Source organism: Melopsittacus undulatus, chromosome 7 (genome assembly GCF_012275295.1).
Source record: "Melopsittacus undulatus isolate bMelUnd1 chromosome 7, bMelUnd1.mat.Z, whole genome shotgun sequence".
Classification (NCBI taxonomy): Eukaryota; Metazoa; Chordata; class Aves; order Psittaciformes; family Psittaculidae; genus Melopsittacus; species Melopsittacus undulatus.
Window position 1 is genome coordinate 34,865,565 of NC_047533.1, and position 16,732 is coordinate 34,882,296.

General features: G+C 36.9%; 1 protein-coding gene across 2 annotated transcripts in view; it reads right to left on the reverse strand.

Annotated features, from left to right (window-relative positions):
* The window catches only part of TENM3 (teneurin transmembrane protein 3), a 321,907-nt gene extending 307,473 nt beyond the window's left edge, over positions 1–14,434 (reverse strand). For both annotated transcript variants that reach the window (XM_013129075.3, XM_013129074.3), the window contains exon 1: positions 14,203–14,434. In XM_013129075.3, coding sequence (XP_012984529.2) covers positions 14,203–14,434 — 232 coding nt within the window. The remainder of the gene's footprint in view (positions 1–14,202) is intronic.
* Positions 14,435–16,732: the final 2,298 nt, after the last annotated feature.

Genomic DNA, 16,732 nt, shown 5'->3' on the forward strand with positions numbered 1-16,732 from the left:
TGCTTGTACCCATAATGCTTTTCCACCCTAGCCCGCAATTATTTCATAGCTCTGGGAACAAATGAGAACACACATTGAATTTTTGAATCTGACAAGCATCCTAATTTCACCAAAATTAGTCATTTAACATAAAAATATGTAAGACAATTAAAGCTTGTAATACAGCAAGGACAGAATTCTGTCAGTCAGAAAGTAACAGAATTGCAGAAATGTGAATACAGAAATGTAAATAATTACTGAAATACCATGAATTAATGCACTGGCCATTGACTTTTTTAAGTGAGGCAGTTAATTATTTTATTGCTGTGGTCACCCTAAGTTTCTTCACAGTCACAATCAAAACTGAATTCTGACAATGACTTTAATGAATAATGAAAATTGGTTACTACAATTAGGTACAAATCAGACTGCATTTATTATCCAGCTGTGAATAAGTATTTAAATGAAAATACAGATGTGGAGGTAAATATAAAAGGAATAAGCATACCTGTGACTACATCTTAACAGTGTGAAAGGTGTAAGAACAGCAGAATACCATGTACACTGATAGTGTCTTATAAATTTTTAAAGCTACGTCAATTCCCAGGTTTTGAAAGAGTTGAAACTGATCAGAGAAGCACAGGCCAAAAAAACCGCCCAGTGGTAATAGGGTCAGAGCTGGAAGTAGTGAAGTGCCTACAATGCTTATTATTTTGCATTTTGGTAACTATATGCTAGGGGTGACAGTCTATAATACTGTTTTTATGCATTTAGTACATTATTATGTGAATCTACATTTTCAAAAAATTGCTTAAAGTCAGAACCAAATATAGGAGAAGCCCACGTGTGCATATACATGTATACAGCTGTACCTACACACACAGCTAACGTGTATACACAGTTGCACATGCAGCATCTTACTGATTCTAAGAACAGGGTTTTGGGAAGCAAAATGGAAAGGAAGAGGTATTTTTGACAGAAGAGAAGGTTACTTGAGTCAGTAACAAAGCTACTGTTGACTTCAATGCTACAAGATGTTATGGCCATGCTCCCAGTAACCTCATGGTGCTGAGGTCTGGAAGCAAGGAAGGATGTGAACACAGATGCTACATCTTGAGACACAATCAGAGCAGCTGCAGCAGGTGAGCATTGCACCCTGCAGCTCCTCCACCAGCCTGTACACCACACAGCCCTGTGCTCCCCACACAGCAAAAAGGATCTCTTTGCACTCAGTCACTCAGGGAGACATCTATGCAGAGACATCAATTTGAAGAGACTATTTATTCCCTTCCCCCACCACCATGTTTTATTCCTTTTAAGCAAACTGTTTAGAAGAAACTACTTCAGGCAGTATATAACAACATCCTCCATGATCACTTTTTCCAGGAGACTTGTCTCAGTCACAACATACCAACTACCATCTACTAATAGACTATTTATTTATTTAATTAAGTCTAAAAAAGCCTACATCCATGTAAAATATTTTCTTCTTTTTTCCCCTCTTATGCTTGGTAAGAAAACCAAACTTGCATGTCACAGGGCCAAAACAGAAAAGGGGGATTTTTTCCTTTTCATATTGCTCGCTCAGCCCATTCAATATATTAAAGCTTTTCACTACACTGAGAAGTTTTACAGCATAACCCAGAAACGTTGTAGTCGATTTAGAAGCATCAGGCTAAATCATCTTCTGAATTAAAGCTTTCCTAAGACCTTCACTAAGAGGATTGTATTCCACGTAAGTTGTCTACACAAATGAAAACAAAACAAACCAAACCCCCCCCCCCCGCTGCAAACACAAAACCTAAACCAAAAAGTTGACATGGAAAAATATGTACTTGTGTAAGAATTTATACCCCAAAGGGAATCATACATACATGATACAATAATTCTACATCACGTTAAGTTTCCTGACCAATGAAAAGAGGAAGTCTTCCAGGACTGAGATAGGGATGAACACGGTTGGAATGTTACGTAGTGCGCAGCAGAGTAGTTGGAGGCTTTTACCTGATAATGAACAATACTGTGAAAAAAACTTTAAATATAAAAATTGAAAAGGAGGTTGTAGGAGCAGAGCGTGGGGAGGGGAAGGGGGGAGATGAAAAAGAGAGGATGTTCTCCTTCTTGTGTTCTTAGCGTTTCCAATTAACCTTTCCAGAATGACTTCAATGTGAGGGATTTAATCATCAGTTTCTTACACTATACACACATTTGCAATTTCTCCTACTGACAGTAAGTGCCTCAACAGTTCATAAAGACTTAGAAAAACTTGGCAATTGTAATTAACTAATTCCTGAGAAGAAAATGTAGATACAGAACAAGCAGAATGTTTTGTGGTGTTTGTTTTTCTAACTATCCTTTACAAGAAAAGAACTATGAAGTGTAAAATAGAAGAAAATTCTGGACACAGCATTTCAAGGAGACTTGTTCTGGAGACACCTTTGGGAGTTTTGCACTCTCTGGGATACGTATCATGAAGTTCGGTTTTAAAATAAAAAATAATGCTGTTTACTACCACACAACCATTAGATACTGCATTTCTCTTATCTGGGAATATCAATTTATGGGCAGTGTTAGGGCTGCTGACACCCTAAATTTGTGAGAACAAGAAGAAATTTAATGTCATAACTCTAAAATAACTTTCAGAAGCTTGCACAGAAATCACTGTTAAAAACATAGCATTTGCCAACAGTAACCATATATATCTACCTCTTACTTTGTAACCACATAAGATTGGTGTATCTCCTTAACTACATTAAATACATATAAAAAAGTGTAACAATTCTTTTTAAGAGTATATATATATATATATGCACGTGCATATATATTTCTCTGCCAGAATCATAAAAGTCACATTGTCCAGAAATGTAAATGATTTTTTTTAAGTTGAATAAAATACTGCATATAAGCAAATTTGATGTATGCAGAAATGATGTATTATTTTAGAAATCCAGAAGCTAACAGCTGGAATTGAATGGAAACCTGCTGCACTTGTGCCACATTTGTTCCCTTGGCTTAAATTGAAGAGTTAGTTCAAAAACATTGATAATCACTTAAGCTTCAAGTTGGAAATGTTATCTTTTGGAATTGGGTTTTTGAAAAGGACTGCTAAACAAAAGAATAGGCCCCATGGTTCTTCACCTGTTAGTCCTTGCTCTAAGTTGAATCTATACTAAGTATATACACAGAGATACTCTGTTAAAAACCATGAAAAGTGGAAACCAACAGAAAGAATGAATAAAAAATATCCAACAGAGAGTTTGTCAGCATCTCCAGACATCAGCACTGTCCCTAATAATTCATTAACCACTGATAAGCTGACAAGTCAGGGTTCAGCAACAGTATTTTGGGAAGAGGGAAAGAAACAAAAATCTGAAAAGCCTCCAAAGCATCTGTCTATTTAACATCAAAAATACACCCATACCCCTACCTTTTAAACCAGAGAAATTATAGTTTGAGTGCCTTTGCCAACTGGTTTAGCTGTAACAGGATATGCACAGTACTAAAAAGGCAGAGGTCCCAAACCCATCCAAGCCCATAGTCAAAGGTCTGTTTAGTTTAGGTCTTGCTTATGTTTCTGAAGAAGTTTTGTGCTATGTCTGCTGTCTCTGCACCCTTTAGTACTTGTCTGTCCCTTTTTTAATCTATTCTTCCTTTGTATCTTGCCTTCTGTCTATAACACCACTGCCATTCAAATATCTCTCTCATAACATGACAAAAATACTTACATTAAACTTAGAAAAACTGTCAAACAATAAAAGCTATACATGCACAAAACTATGACCATGGTCCTTAGGAGAGCAACCTTCTCCCATAGATTTCCAATATTCCCTACTTAATGCTGATTTATTTTATCATTTTAATTAGAAGAAGTCTCATTCTTTTAGAAAGCAAATGAGGAAAAATATTTTTCTCACGTTTTTATTTTTGATCTGCAGAGTACTGCATACAAACATGTCCTCATAGTAAAATGCTTATCATATAAGCTTATTATACAAGCAGCACTGATGTCAACACTGCTGAAAATTGTTATTGCAAAGACCGTGCTGTTTTCTGCTATTTTGATATGGGGAAAGTACTTCCTTTTGTATTCATGTTCAGATACTACTAGTGGGCTATATTTGAAGGAGGTTACCTAGAGCTCCTTCACAGTACCTCTGAATACTTTCTGCAGAGTGGAAGCCAGCACACAGCTGCATCGCATTTTTGAAATGCTTCACCATTCCTGTACAACCAAGAGCTCCAGACTACTGACCTGATTCAACAGCACCTTGCCTTCCTAACTCATACACATGACAAGTACAAAGGAATAACTGTTAACTGCCAACTGGCTCACCTGTTCACTTCTCTAATTCCTGAAAATACAGAGTTCAGTTATGTGCTAGTTGAAGATGTTAAAAAGAACTTCTTTATATATAACAGCAGGCAGCAAAACTGTTCTCAGGGCACTAGCTAGTCAGTACAGGACCACTGAGAACATGGGTTAGATGCCATCTTCCTAGATGATCAAAGCAGAGCTGGGCTGGTTTAGCAAGAATTCTGTGCACTCCTATGGGATCTTCTAATCTGGTTTCTTAAGGAAAAACATGTAACTTCTTCATAAAGAAAATAATATGTTTTTCTATTTACTGTGACAGATACAGTCTGGGACACCTACAAAGGTGGTTGTTTGGAAGAAAAGGCCTTGAGAGGAAGGACACTAAAATGGAAATGAATGTAAAGTAGAATAGCAAATTTGTTGGAAATGAAAGGACAAAGATTAAAACAAACAAACAACCCAACAGCAAAACAGATGCCTTGGATGGTCTATAAAACTGATAAGTAGTGTAAAAATGCTGTCTCCAGAAGTCAGAATATTAGGTGGGTAGAATACAAATACACAAAAGAGAGAATGAGTAATAGATGTGATACCATCTATTCTGTCACAAACTTCACTATAAATTTACTAAAAATGAGTTTTCAAAGCTGTACTTGCAGAGTTCTGTTTGCTAGGGTGCAAGAAATTGCAGTGAAGACTGGCAAATAATGAGCTTTGCCTATGTTAACATTTCTCCTTTCTAATTCTGCAGAGTATTTTGTTGTTGTTACTTCAGTCTGATTTTCTCTTTGTTTTTGTGAAAATGATCTGCGAAATTTAAACCATCCTAATCCACTGTATCACATTTTCCTCCTGGTTTTAATTCCTATGTTTTTCTCTTCACTCATCACAACCTTCTTCCTTGTCACCTCTTAATCTCTCTTTCTTGACCTTTCCGCTCTCTTCACTTCTCCATCATAACCTCCTTTTCTCATCATTATCTGATTCAGAGTGCAGCTGTAAGATTCGTATGAAAGACATTTGCTTCTCCAAAAATCCAGTAAATTACATAATAACAGCATTAAATTATATTAAATGTTAGCAACTGTACATATAATTTTCACATGCTCGTTTTTCTGGCCAAACAGTAACACAGCTCTTGCATTGCTTGTAGGCTAAAAGCATATAGGGATTTAAGTCATGGACTCGGTGACTTCTGAAAAAGTTAGTGCCAGATACTGTGAGTTCTTTGATCAGCATTTACTATGCCACTCTTGGTAGAGGAACTTTATGTAGGACCCAAAACTTGAGTAATTTTTAAATAAATAATAACCTCAAACCAAAAGCACACCCTCCCCCCAATTAAAATATTTCAAGCATTGTATTTAAACAGCCATGTATGTTTACAAGCATTGAAATACAGAATCACAAGGAGATATAAATTGAAATGCTAGCCTGGGAAAGTTTTTATTTTAGAAATAGAATAGAATCTTCCTGCCACCAGTTTTTGAAATTCTGGTTCAATGCAGACTCTTCTGTGCAGTACGGGAGACTCAATTTTATTCTGTTAGGCTGGAGGGTGGTAGGGGATCCTCAGTACTAATCCATGGACTAGAACATATGAAGCACTCCTTAATCCAGTATAAGGATAAAGAACTGTTCATCAAACCCTCTGAAGTTACCACAGAGTAAGATTAAAGTCAGCTGCAGATAATTTCACAACTGCACAACTCAAAGCTTCAAGCTACAGAATCAGCAATAATGTTCCAGGAAATTAATTAATAATTTAAGCATTATGGTTCCAGATCTTGGGATTTTAAATAAAAATCTGTGTTTATGACTATGATTACATAATGTATGAACTAAACTGAGAGAAACTAACATAGCTGTCCAGATCATGGGCTGCAAGAGGAAAAAAAAATCACCCCAAAACCAACCAAACAAAAAACCCCCAAACCTAAAAAAAAAACAACCCAGGATTCTGTGGATTTTAAAAAAGAAACATAACTCCATGAGTAGAAGGAACACAAAGTCTTGATCATGACCAGAATGACAGTATAGACATTTTAGACCTCTGTCTTAATCTTTGGATCCTGGAACCAAATCATCAACATCTCAGCATCCATTTATTACAAGCTACGAATAAAGACTAAATTTGATAGATGTGAAGAAAATATGACCCAAGGGTAAGCAATGTATAGATGATGGATATCCAGTCTGCAAAGAGCCTACAACCACAGATCTGACAGGCATGAACTGCCACATTAAGGTCAGTATGATGCTAATGACATGACATACGGCTTGAAATGGGAAAAGAAGGTGAGGAGAAAGGAAGCAGTATGGTACACTGCCATTCCTCCATACATGGAGTGAAAAACTACCATTGTTTTTTCTTTTCCACAAGGGAAAGGCATGTCTGACACCACAAGTGAGCAGAGAGACCCTCAAAGGGATGTGTCTCTCAGCTTGACAGAAAACTCGATTAGTTCAACAGGCCCTGAACCAATAAAAAGGAAAAAAAAAAAAGCCACAAAACACCACACCTATTCAGAGTAGCCCATATATTTCTATTTGTAGGACTTCATAAACAAGTACCCCACACTCCTTACAATCAGCTCTGCCTGTAATGGAAGGATTGAATGAGATGCTTGGACCATTGCTATAGGTAACTGCAAGAAATAACAGGAAATACAGACCCAAGGATTTCTGCAGAAATTAAAATCTCTTTTACTCCCTCTCTCACTCACATTTTCCATCACACCCTCTGAAAGGGTTTCCATTCTGCAAACCCCCATAACAGATGTAGTGTAGCATTGCCTTCATTTAGATTTTCTAGAAAAATGTCTATTATATTAAAGACAAGAAAGAATTCAACTCAGGTATTTATGGCACTGCAAAGCAAAAAAGAAGAAACACAAAACTAGAGGCAAACATGTTCCCTTGGCCCTGCCATTTCCTCTTTCAGCTTTAATTAGCTCAGTAATGCTGAGTACTGACTCTCAAGCCAGTAAAATGTGACACTGTGCAAACTAATTTCAGAATCAGGAACTTTCTGAAGAATTACTCCGTTTTACGTATCTGCTTCACTTTTCACATTTATTTGCCAGTGATGGAATAAGCAATCACTCACAGCTTGGCCTACTGCCCTGACTCTCAGCCCTAAGCACTAAATCAATGAATGGCACAGACAGGCCTCTTCAGCCTCTTTCATTCCTCACCCCATCACTAACTGCACACTTTTCTAGCTTTATTCTCTCCTTAGATGTTAACACAATGAAGTAATCTTTCATAGCCATGCATGTGATCCATTTATCTCTCTAGTTCTGAGTTTAGTTTTCACTATGAAGACGAGCAGCACATATATCTCAGTATAAGGGCTATGGAAAAATGTAGGAGCAACTACAGACCCTCTACAGTATCTTTCTTTCTATGAGGCTGAAACTCCTTGTGAAGGCCTGTTGCTCACCTTACAAATCCCTAGTCAATATGATCAAGAACTTAATTCTTTTATTTTGCAGCTGGACTGGTCAAAGCAAGGTTTTTACCCTGTGGACCAAGGCTGTGTAGAAATGCCTGATCAAGCAGTCTACTGACAATAACCAAGGTTGATTTTTCCCTGGAGAATCACAGTTGCCCTTTGTCTCCAGATCTGCAGCTCATCTACAGACTGTGATCCACAAGGGGACAATTTCAGCTAGATGAATACCTTAGAGCAAGTGTGCATATCACTGAGCATGAGCTAAATGTACTACCAATCAAATAAAAGTGAAAGGTTTTTCTTAGTAGGACTCTGTAGCTAATAGAGTAACTTTAAAAGTCAACAGATCCTTATCACCTGGAACCTGAAAACCAATTAACTTCTTATTGTTGCTTTAAGAAGTAACTAGTACAGCAATGAAAGATGATAATATTACTTAGCACTTACAGTGCTTTTCATCTTCAAAGCATTTTGCAAACATAAACTAATTAATCTTCCCAACATGCCTGTGAGGTGGCTAAGTGTTATTATTCCTGTAGTACAGAGGGGAAAAAAGAAAGCCCAAACCAAAAAAAAACACCTCTGGCAGAAGGTTATGTGTGTAGCTCAAGGCCACAAAATTATCCAGAACACACTGGCACTGCATGCTGCTTATATGAGTTACACACTCAAATCAGGCAGGCACTGCAGGTGGCCATGTTTTAGCATAACAAAAAAGTATCTGTCATGATGACAATCAGGACACATCTTCCACTGCAGCCAGGAACATAAAACACTAATTCTAATATCTGCCTCAGGTTTTGAAAGACAGCACTTGCCATGTCACTGAATGGTGATTAATTTGCTCATCAGGTGAGCACAGAGTCACTTATCTATTATTTCATACCTTCTCGTAAACAGTCTGCAAAGCAGGCCAATTCACTTCTATTGAGAATCACTTGCCTACTCAACAGTCAAAATCAGCCCCTCATTAAGGCATAGGTAGTGGAAGGTCAAAATGGTCCTGCATGTATGTTCTTCCACTGCTTCAGACAGGTTAAAGTAGGCTCTGGGTTTAGAAACATGACCATTTAAATCCTTTAATCCTACAGTTGACATTTATGAAGACTAGAAAGATTAAATATTTTGCTATCCAAATAACTCATTTTGAGTAGCTTGTATTTAAAAGCAATAGGCTTTGGAGTCATATTACATCAGGATAGAAGTTGCAATTAACATTTCAGGTTTCTGAAGTCTTAAAAATGTATCCCTGGCAATGTTTAGTATCTTATACAATAAAATTGTCAAAGCATATATATCAGTGTTTCAGGTCCCTCTTTCGCTGAATGGTGGGATTTTTCTAGCACATAAATCTAAGTGTCATGGGAGTGGCAGCTGAACAATACCTACAATACATCCACACGCTGGAACGTACTGTATATGGCTTTGCTTTTCAGCAACCTTGTATCAGTGATCCAGCATATAGCGAAGGAAAGAAACTATTTTTCTTCACTTGTTTGGCAAGTTCAGCCCCTCTTTTTGCAGTTCCCAGGAGTTATTAGGGTATTTAATCTAATTTAGGCACTTCAGTATTCAAGAAGAGTACAGGTACAAAACCATGCATCGAAGTACTTTCTCCTGCAAAACTGAAAGGGGTGGCATGAAAATAAATTACATTAAGGCTTGGCTGACAGTGAATTGTTCTGATTGATAAACATGGTGAACTCATTCTCACTGCCAGCTAAGACAACCAAATAACATTACCTGTAGCCTAAACCAAAGCTGACTCAAGCTTTCAAAAACAAAAATTTAAGAAAGCTTCCACTGCCTCATCGGGTTTTCTATTAGCAAAAGGTGTCTGCAGCTCAGCCTTTCAATTCACACAGTTCACAAACAGGCCTGTAATTATTTTGTACAAAAAGACGAACATGCACAGATCTGCAGTACAGCCTGCAGTACAGCACCTGTGCTCATGGGTCAGTATCCTGCTCATGTGCAAAAACTCACTGACATGACATAACATACAGATCACTCTATAGGGTCACTATGCTGTCCTGCAACAACAATATTTTTAGAAATGGAACAATGACTACTTAAGAGGTACTGCATATTCCTCTCTTCTCTCTAACATGTATCTGATGGTAAATAAATACAATTTTTGCCTACTTGCATTAGTCTTACTAACTTAATAAAAAGTGTAGCTCTTGTGAGTTCAGGTTTGATTCAGGATTGTCCTCAAATTATTTTTATATTTTTATATTATTATGAATTCCAATTATTTTATCCTAATGCAATTTAAACAATACAAATTACTTTCTACATTGCCAAAATCCTTTCTTCCCACTCTGCAGTCATGTCACACTTTCACGTATTTTTGAGGAAGAGACCTCAAGGATCATCTGGTCCAACCTTTCTTGGCAAAAGCCCAGTCTAGACAAGACAGTTCAGCAACCTTTCCAGCTGAATCAAATGTGTCTAATGTTGGGGAATCCCCCACTTCCCTGGGGAGATTATTCCAATGGCTGATTGTTCTCATTTGGCATAGCATTTTCCTATATACTTTCTGTTACTTCACACAGCAGTTTTATTTTGTAAACACAGAAATTTCTCTGTACAACAGAGAAATTCAACCTCATACAGTCAGCTTAAATCCTGAATTCAGCAAGATACTTGGGCATGTTCCAAAATGCAAGCATTCAGGTTGCTGAATTCAATTAGAGAAGTTGTACATTTAAATCAGGCTGCTCATTATAGTTTGATGCTTCAAAGCATAAGAAAATAAAGTGTCTTCTTCCTCCCTAAACACATAAACAGCAAACAATCATATTGACACACCTAGGAAAGCAAACAGTCCTTCATGGTGCTTTATCCATTGTCAAAGAATACTTTTAAAGGAAAAAAGCTCATGGTCTTTATTTACATGGTGGGGTGCTGAGTTTAATTATCCACAGGCTTACTAATTTTTCTGAATCATAATAACGTGAAAATAAATCACTAAATCAGTAGTTCTAAAAATAGTAGGCTAAAAAAATCCGCATCTGAAGAGTTTAAAAACAAAGTCAGTGTCATGGTTTGAGCATGTTTTGAGGGTGTTTTTGTTCAAGGTTTTTTCCAGCCAGGTGGAGGAGGGGAGTCCGGGAGGAAGGAGAGACAGGACACCTGACCCAGGCTAGGCAATGAGGTATTCCATACCATAGCACGTGATGCCCAGGATGCATACTGGGAGAGAGAAGGCTGGAGGGGTAGAGCTCTAGAGAAAAATGGAGGAGGGAGCATGCGGTGCTCGGCCAGGCAGGGTGGAGTGAGTTATGGGTTGGTGGCTGGTGGGGTGTTGTATTCTTTTCACTTGCTGTTTGCTGTATCATTATTATTTGTAGTAGTAAATGGCAGTAGGGGTTTTGTGTTATGCCTTAGCAATTAAACCGTTCTTATCTCAATCCGTGGGGGCTACATTTTTTGGATTTTCCTTCCTAACTCTCCGGGAGTTGGGGGACTTGGTTTAAACCACAACAGTCAGTTTTGCAACATATGAAGGGGCTTAAGAAGACCACCACAGTAGGTCTCTCACTGATGTCAACTGAAAGCATGCTGCCTAGATGAAGTTACAGTATCCTAAACAAGCATACCTGCCCTTCAACTCCTGTTGAACAGTTTTCAAAATTAACATGATAATCCCATTTATATAGTAATTTTACATTCAAACGTTTTACTATATGTTTTAAATCTTTTTTTTTTAATTATAGTAACAAACATGCATTTTTAGGATTTTATTTATGTAATTAATCTTAAGCAACAGAAAATAAGGCAAGGAAAAAGTTCTGTGACTGGAACTGACAGTTGGAGAACCTCCTCTCGACAAGATGTCCTGGGATAAACCTACCACTAAACAGGACACACTTATCTCCAGTGGCAGTATACATTTTGGAATTCCTATCATGGGATTTTGGGAAGCAGGAAGCACAAAGATGGTCTTAGAAATCTCAGAAAGCAGAGGTGCGAAATTTCTGATTCATTAGCAGAAAGCTTTGAAGCAGAAAGCTTTACTCCAAAATATCAGCCATAAAACCACACTGACATTTTTAAAAGTGTGCCACATTTGAGGGACTCCAGAAACTCATGTAACTACTCCAGTAGCTTTCCAGCAGACACTGGAAACTTAATATTGTTATTTTATACACTATGGGGGAAAAAATAAGTGAAACACTAGTCATGATTAATTTTAAAAACTAGTTTCCAATTAAAGGTATTTATTAAAGCTTGCCTTTTTTGCTTCTAGATTTATTTCCTGTTGATTTAGCAGGCTAGAATGTAATTAGACTCAACAAAGCTACATGTCTGCAATCTGTTTCTAGATGGGGGGGGGGAAATACAGGGAAGCATGTTTTATATATTATTTAAAACCTTTGGAATGACCTTGAAGACCTCTTCCATAAAATGCTTCCAATGCCAGAAGCAGTAAATTATTTCAAAGATGAATCAAAAGGAACACACTACCTAAGACAGCAAAACAAGCCCTTTATACCCTGACCCTATCAAACCTGCAGGCAGTCCCCACAGGTGCTAAACCAGCATGCATTGGAGGGGAAGCCAATAAGCCAAATAAAGAGAATTGAAAGGACAACAAGGAAAATCAAATGGGCACAGATGACAGTGCTGAGACCACTGAAAGGTGAAGATGACACTACATATGTCAGACTACCATTTTAGGGCTATAGACATGTAATCTATTGCATATTGGGCAATAAGTATTAGCTAAATACTACGTGCATTTCTGAGGAAAAAAAAAAACCAAACCACCACCCAAAGCCCAGTGCACCATCGTATATGACATGACAGACTACAGAACTTCTTCCATTCCATTACTGCTATTTAAAAAGAATAGTACCCTATTCAGGCAATGGTTTATGAATTCATTACATAAATGATCCCTATTTTGATAGAATATTGTCACTACTACTAAAAAAAGCATCTACACTACAGGTCTTAGAAAGTTTCCTCTTGAATTTACCTTATTAAAGTAATGAAATAAAGATGACTAACATCTTAAAAACTAGAGAGCAGTGATGACCTGAGGTTTCAACGTCTCACAGAAACCAAAAATACACAGCAGAAAGCAAACAACTACAGTAGGTGCAAGCCTCAGTTACACCAGCCTAAGAGAAATGTTTTTATTTTCTTTGCAAACACTTGTAGGCAAAAGCCAACACCATGTGGCCAGCTCTAATTCTAATGTAAAGTTATTCTACTTGGAACAAAGAAAAACCACCAACAGGGAAAATATTTTTAAACCTTTCTAAAATAAAAACTAAGGATTTCTTCACAAGGAGGAAGCTTTTTTTTTTTTTTTTACACATAAATCTATCCTTGTTTCCTCATAAAAGACAGCTTTATACAAAAGAATGGGATGTAAGTTCACAAAGCTCTTGGCCTAGCTTTATCCTTTCAGATAACTGGGCTGCAGTACTCTACACATTTCGTAACTTGTTTTCCTATGTTAAGCAGTTTAGTTATAGAAACACCAATTCCAGAAACTACAATTTTGAAACCAAAAGTGATGTGTAAATGCTTAACCCCAACTGGAGCCAAGAACAACCTCTGAGAACTGCCGAGGTGCAAAGGGACCTCCTGATGTTATCTAGTCCAAGGCCTCTGTTCAAGCACTGTCAGTTACAGGAAGTTGCCCAAGACTATATCCAGTCAGGTTTTGAGCACCTCCACAGATATTTAGGTCTCTTATGTCTCTCCAGTCCCAGATTCAAATTCAACACTGAGCTCTAGTAATGTGTTAGCATCTGGTTAGATACCATAGATACCCACTAAAAAGCAAACCAACCACACTCCCCCCCCCAAAAAAAATTAAAAAAAAAAAAACAAACCAAAACCAACCCCAACAAACCTAAATGCATTGATCGTGAATTAATTCACCTTAGTCACCATACAGTGCTCTGTTACTGCCCATGTGAGCTAAAAGATAAAGGCACTGAGCTAATACATTATTCTTACACTCATCCACACACACTGTGTTTCCCCAAACCTGTTCATAGAGCTTGGCCTTCTTGGAACAGTTGTATTTGTTTATTTTTATTAATTTTGAAGCTATTTACATTTTAGCTGTATTTGAGTGGCAAACTTTTGGGCAATCTGTTACTGAGTCAAATTGATTCTGGGGGTCTAATTTTTAAACTGTAAGGCCTGAATACTTCACATGAGTTTGCAAAGTTCTCACTGACCCATTGCCCAACATGGGCCATTTACTTTACTTTCCTGTGCATCATATATTATCTGTTTCAAAGATGGTACACAATGCTTTCCCATCTTTGTAAAACGTGTAAGGAGATACAGGTGTACTATGTGTGCAGAGTATTACTAAAATTAATGACACTGGTATAACAGCATACTTTTCCTGCAGCAAGAATGCCTGGTTACTTGGTACTAATGAATTATACACTCTACATTAAAACATCTTGCCTACCTTGTCTGGTATATTCATCTGCTTCTCTGTGGACCAAATCTTTTACCCGGTTTCCATACAGCAACCTAGAAGAATCATGATCAAAAGCTTTCAAGGTTTCGCTGGAGCTGTAAGACTTCTGTGTAGGCACTCTGCACTCCTCATTTTCTGCAGAAGAATTTGTATAGCGCCGCTCCTTGTCTCGTCTGCTCTTTGTCAGGGAACAATAAGGCCTACGTTCCTTCACATCCATACTTCATTCCTTCTCTGTGCACATCAGTCCAGCTTATTTAGAAGTCTTCTCTACATTCAGCTTACATTCACCTATAACAAAATTAGAAAGACAACCGCTGATGTGTTACAATGTCCTCTAATGGCAGTGATTGCTTCCTAACTGTCTGGGAGAGAAGGAAAGATCTCATCAGTGATGGGTGAGAGACACTTCTGTAATACTTGCAAGACTTCCCAGAGTCTCATGCATGAGCTACCCTGATCAAAAAAATTAGCAAAGAAATTTTTGTGAATAGCACCACAATAATTTCCATTTTTATGTAACAAGATTACAAGATCAAAAGCAGACTGAGAACCTTGGGGGGAGGGGAGGAGGGGGAGAGAATGTAGCTTTTCAGCTTTAAGAACATATTACTGATCCAAAGTCTATCTGTAGGTAGACAGTCTTTTTCTGAGAAGGATGCATGCTTTAATGGCAAGTTTGACTTCTGTTTGTCATAAACTTTAGGTTTTAATGTCTGTTTCTTATATACAGACTTCTACAACATTTTATCATCATTTCTATTCTCAGAAAAATTTTCTTGTTGAGAAAATATACACAATTTCACAGCAAGCTACAAAAACATTACAGGTGATATGCAGGAAGACTTCTCCAAGGCACTATTCTACATAGCTTGTGTTAGAAAGCAAGCAACTGATTTGTAAATGACAGAAATAGTTTTCCCTTCCCTTAAGTTCTAAAGGAAAATTACAGTAAAAATCTTATTTCTGTTACTGTTTATTTTGCTTCACAGTTCATTCCACTTAGTTTCCAAAACAAGGTTTTTTCAGTTTCATTTCTTGGGTCCTGCACACTTCACCAAAATGTCTACATTTCTGACAGAGTGAGAAACAGTTTGGAAATTCTGCTTCTGTTCTTTTCTTCAAAAAATACAATAAAAATACGATTTGTATCTATAAATAGGTGACAAAACATCTAAATGAACAACACTACTTTGCAACTGCACCTGTTAACTGAGGCCTTGGTATTTCTCATTTAAAACCCTTATGTTAGGGTTCTCTCCTTTGTCTCGAGGAGAACCCTGCTAAACTCTATTTAAAATACTTAAATACCACAACTGACTATTTTACAAAGTGCTATCAGTCAAGTCCTTTGTGATGAAGAATTAAAATGACAGTTTACAGCACATATCACAAATGAATGGCCAACTCCATTTGCACTCTGCTCAGTAAAACCAACATCACTAGAACTTTTCACCTATTTAATTTTAAACATTTAATATCAAACAAACTAATTAGTCGCCACTCCTGAAAAGAGTTTTAGAATATTTAATTTACTATAGAACTGTAATTCAAGTTTGTGAATGGCAGCCAGCCTTTTATTATTATGGTTTGAAATTCTCAGAAAAGATCTTCCATTTCTTGACCTCTGTGAAACTCACTTTAGACAGAAAGACAAATCCTTCCATTTAAGCAAACTTCTTCTATATTTATTATATTTTTCAAATGTTAAGTGGTTAAAAGGAAATTGAAATATTTGTACATGACCAGGAAAACCAAGGGTTTAGAATAATTCATTATATGTGTGATTATTTAGATAGATGTCTGCATGGCCATGTAGCAAATCTTTTCAGTTGCCATGAAACACTCAGATTTTAAAGTATTTCACTAATGAGAGCATGTTCTTTCCATATAACAACAATTTTCTAGACATTTTATAAGCTTTGTGCTTTATTAACATCAAACTGAACTGTGATTTTAAAAATCATTATTAACAGACACACAGGTATTCTTTTGTGGTATAAAGACTACGCGTGGAAGCACATCTCCCTTTTTAACTAATTGATTCAAGACTTTAAAGGGGTACTAATTCCTAATATCGCTTAGTCATGCCATGGGGAAAACTGATATATGCTATTCAAAGGTGTTTTTTTTTTCAAATATCCAAGCTTCTTTATATTACAAAACCAAAAACCTTGCCAGGGAAAGAATAAAAAGGTTGAAAAAGTACAGGTTATTTAATAGCACCATATTATAGAAACACTAACGGGGATTACACTGCCACAATAATGAAGACTAGTAGAAATTTTTTTTTGTGGGCATTTCTGGCAAAGAAAAAAAATCTTGTAAGATTTAAGAACCTGATCTTTTTGAATCTGGCATTATATAAAACACCTGTTTACTGTCAGTAACCCTTAACTATAAAATCAATAGTATTTATTGGCATTTAACTGTTTCTTCAGCAAGTTTTAGGAAACACTTCACATCCTCAGGCTCATACCTTAAATTATTTCATCAGCAAATACACATATCTGAAAGA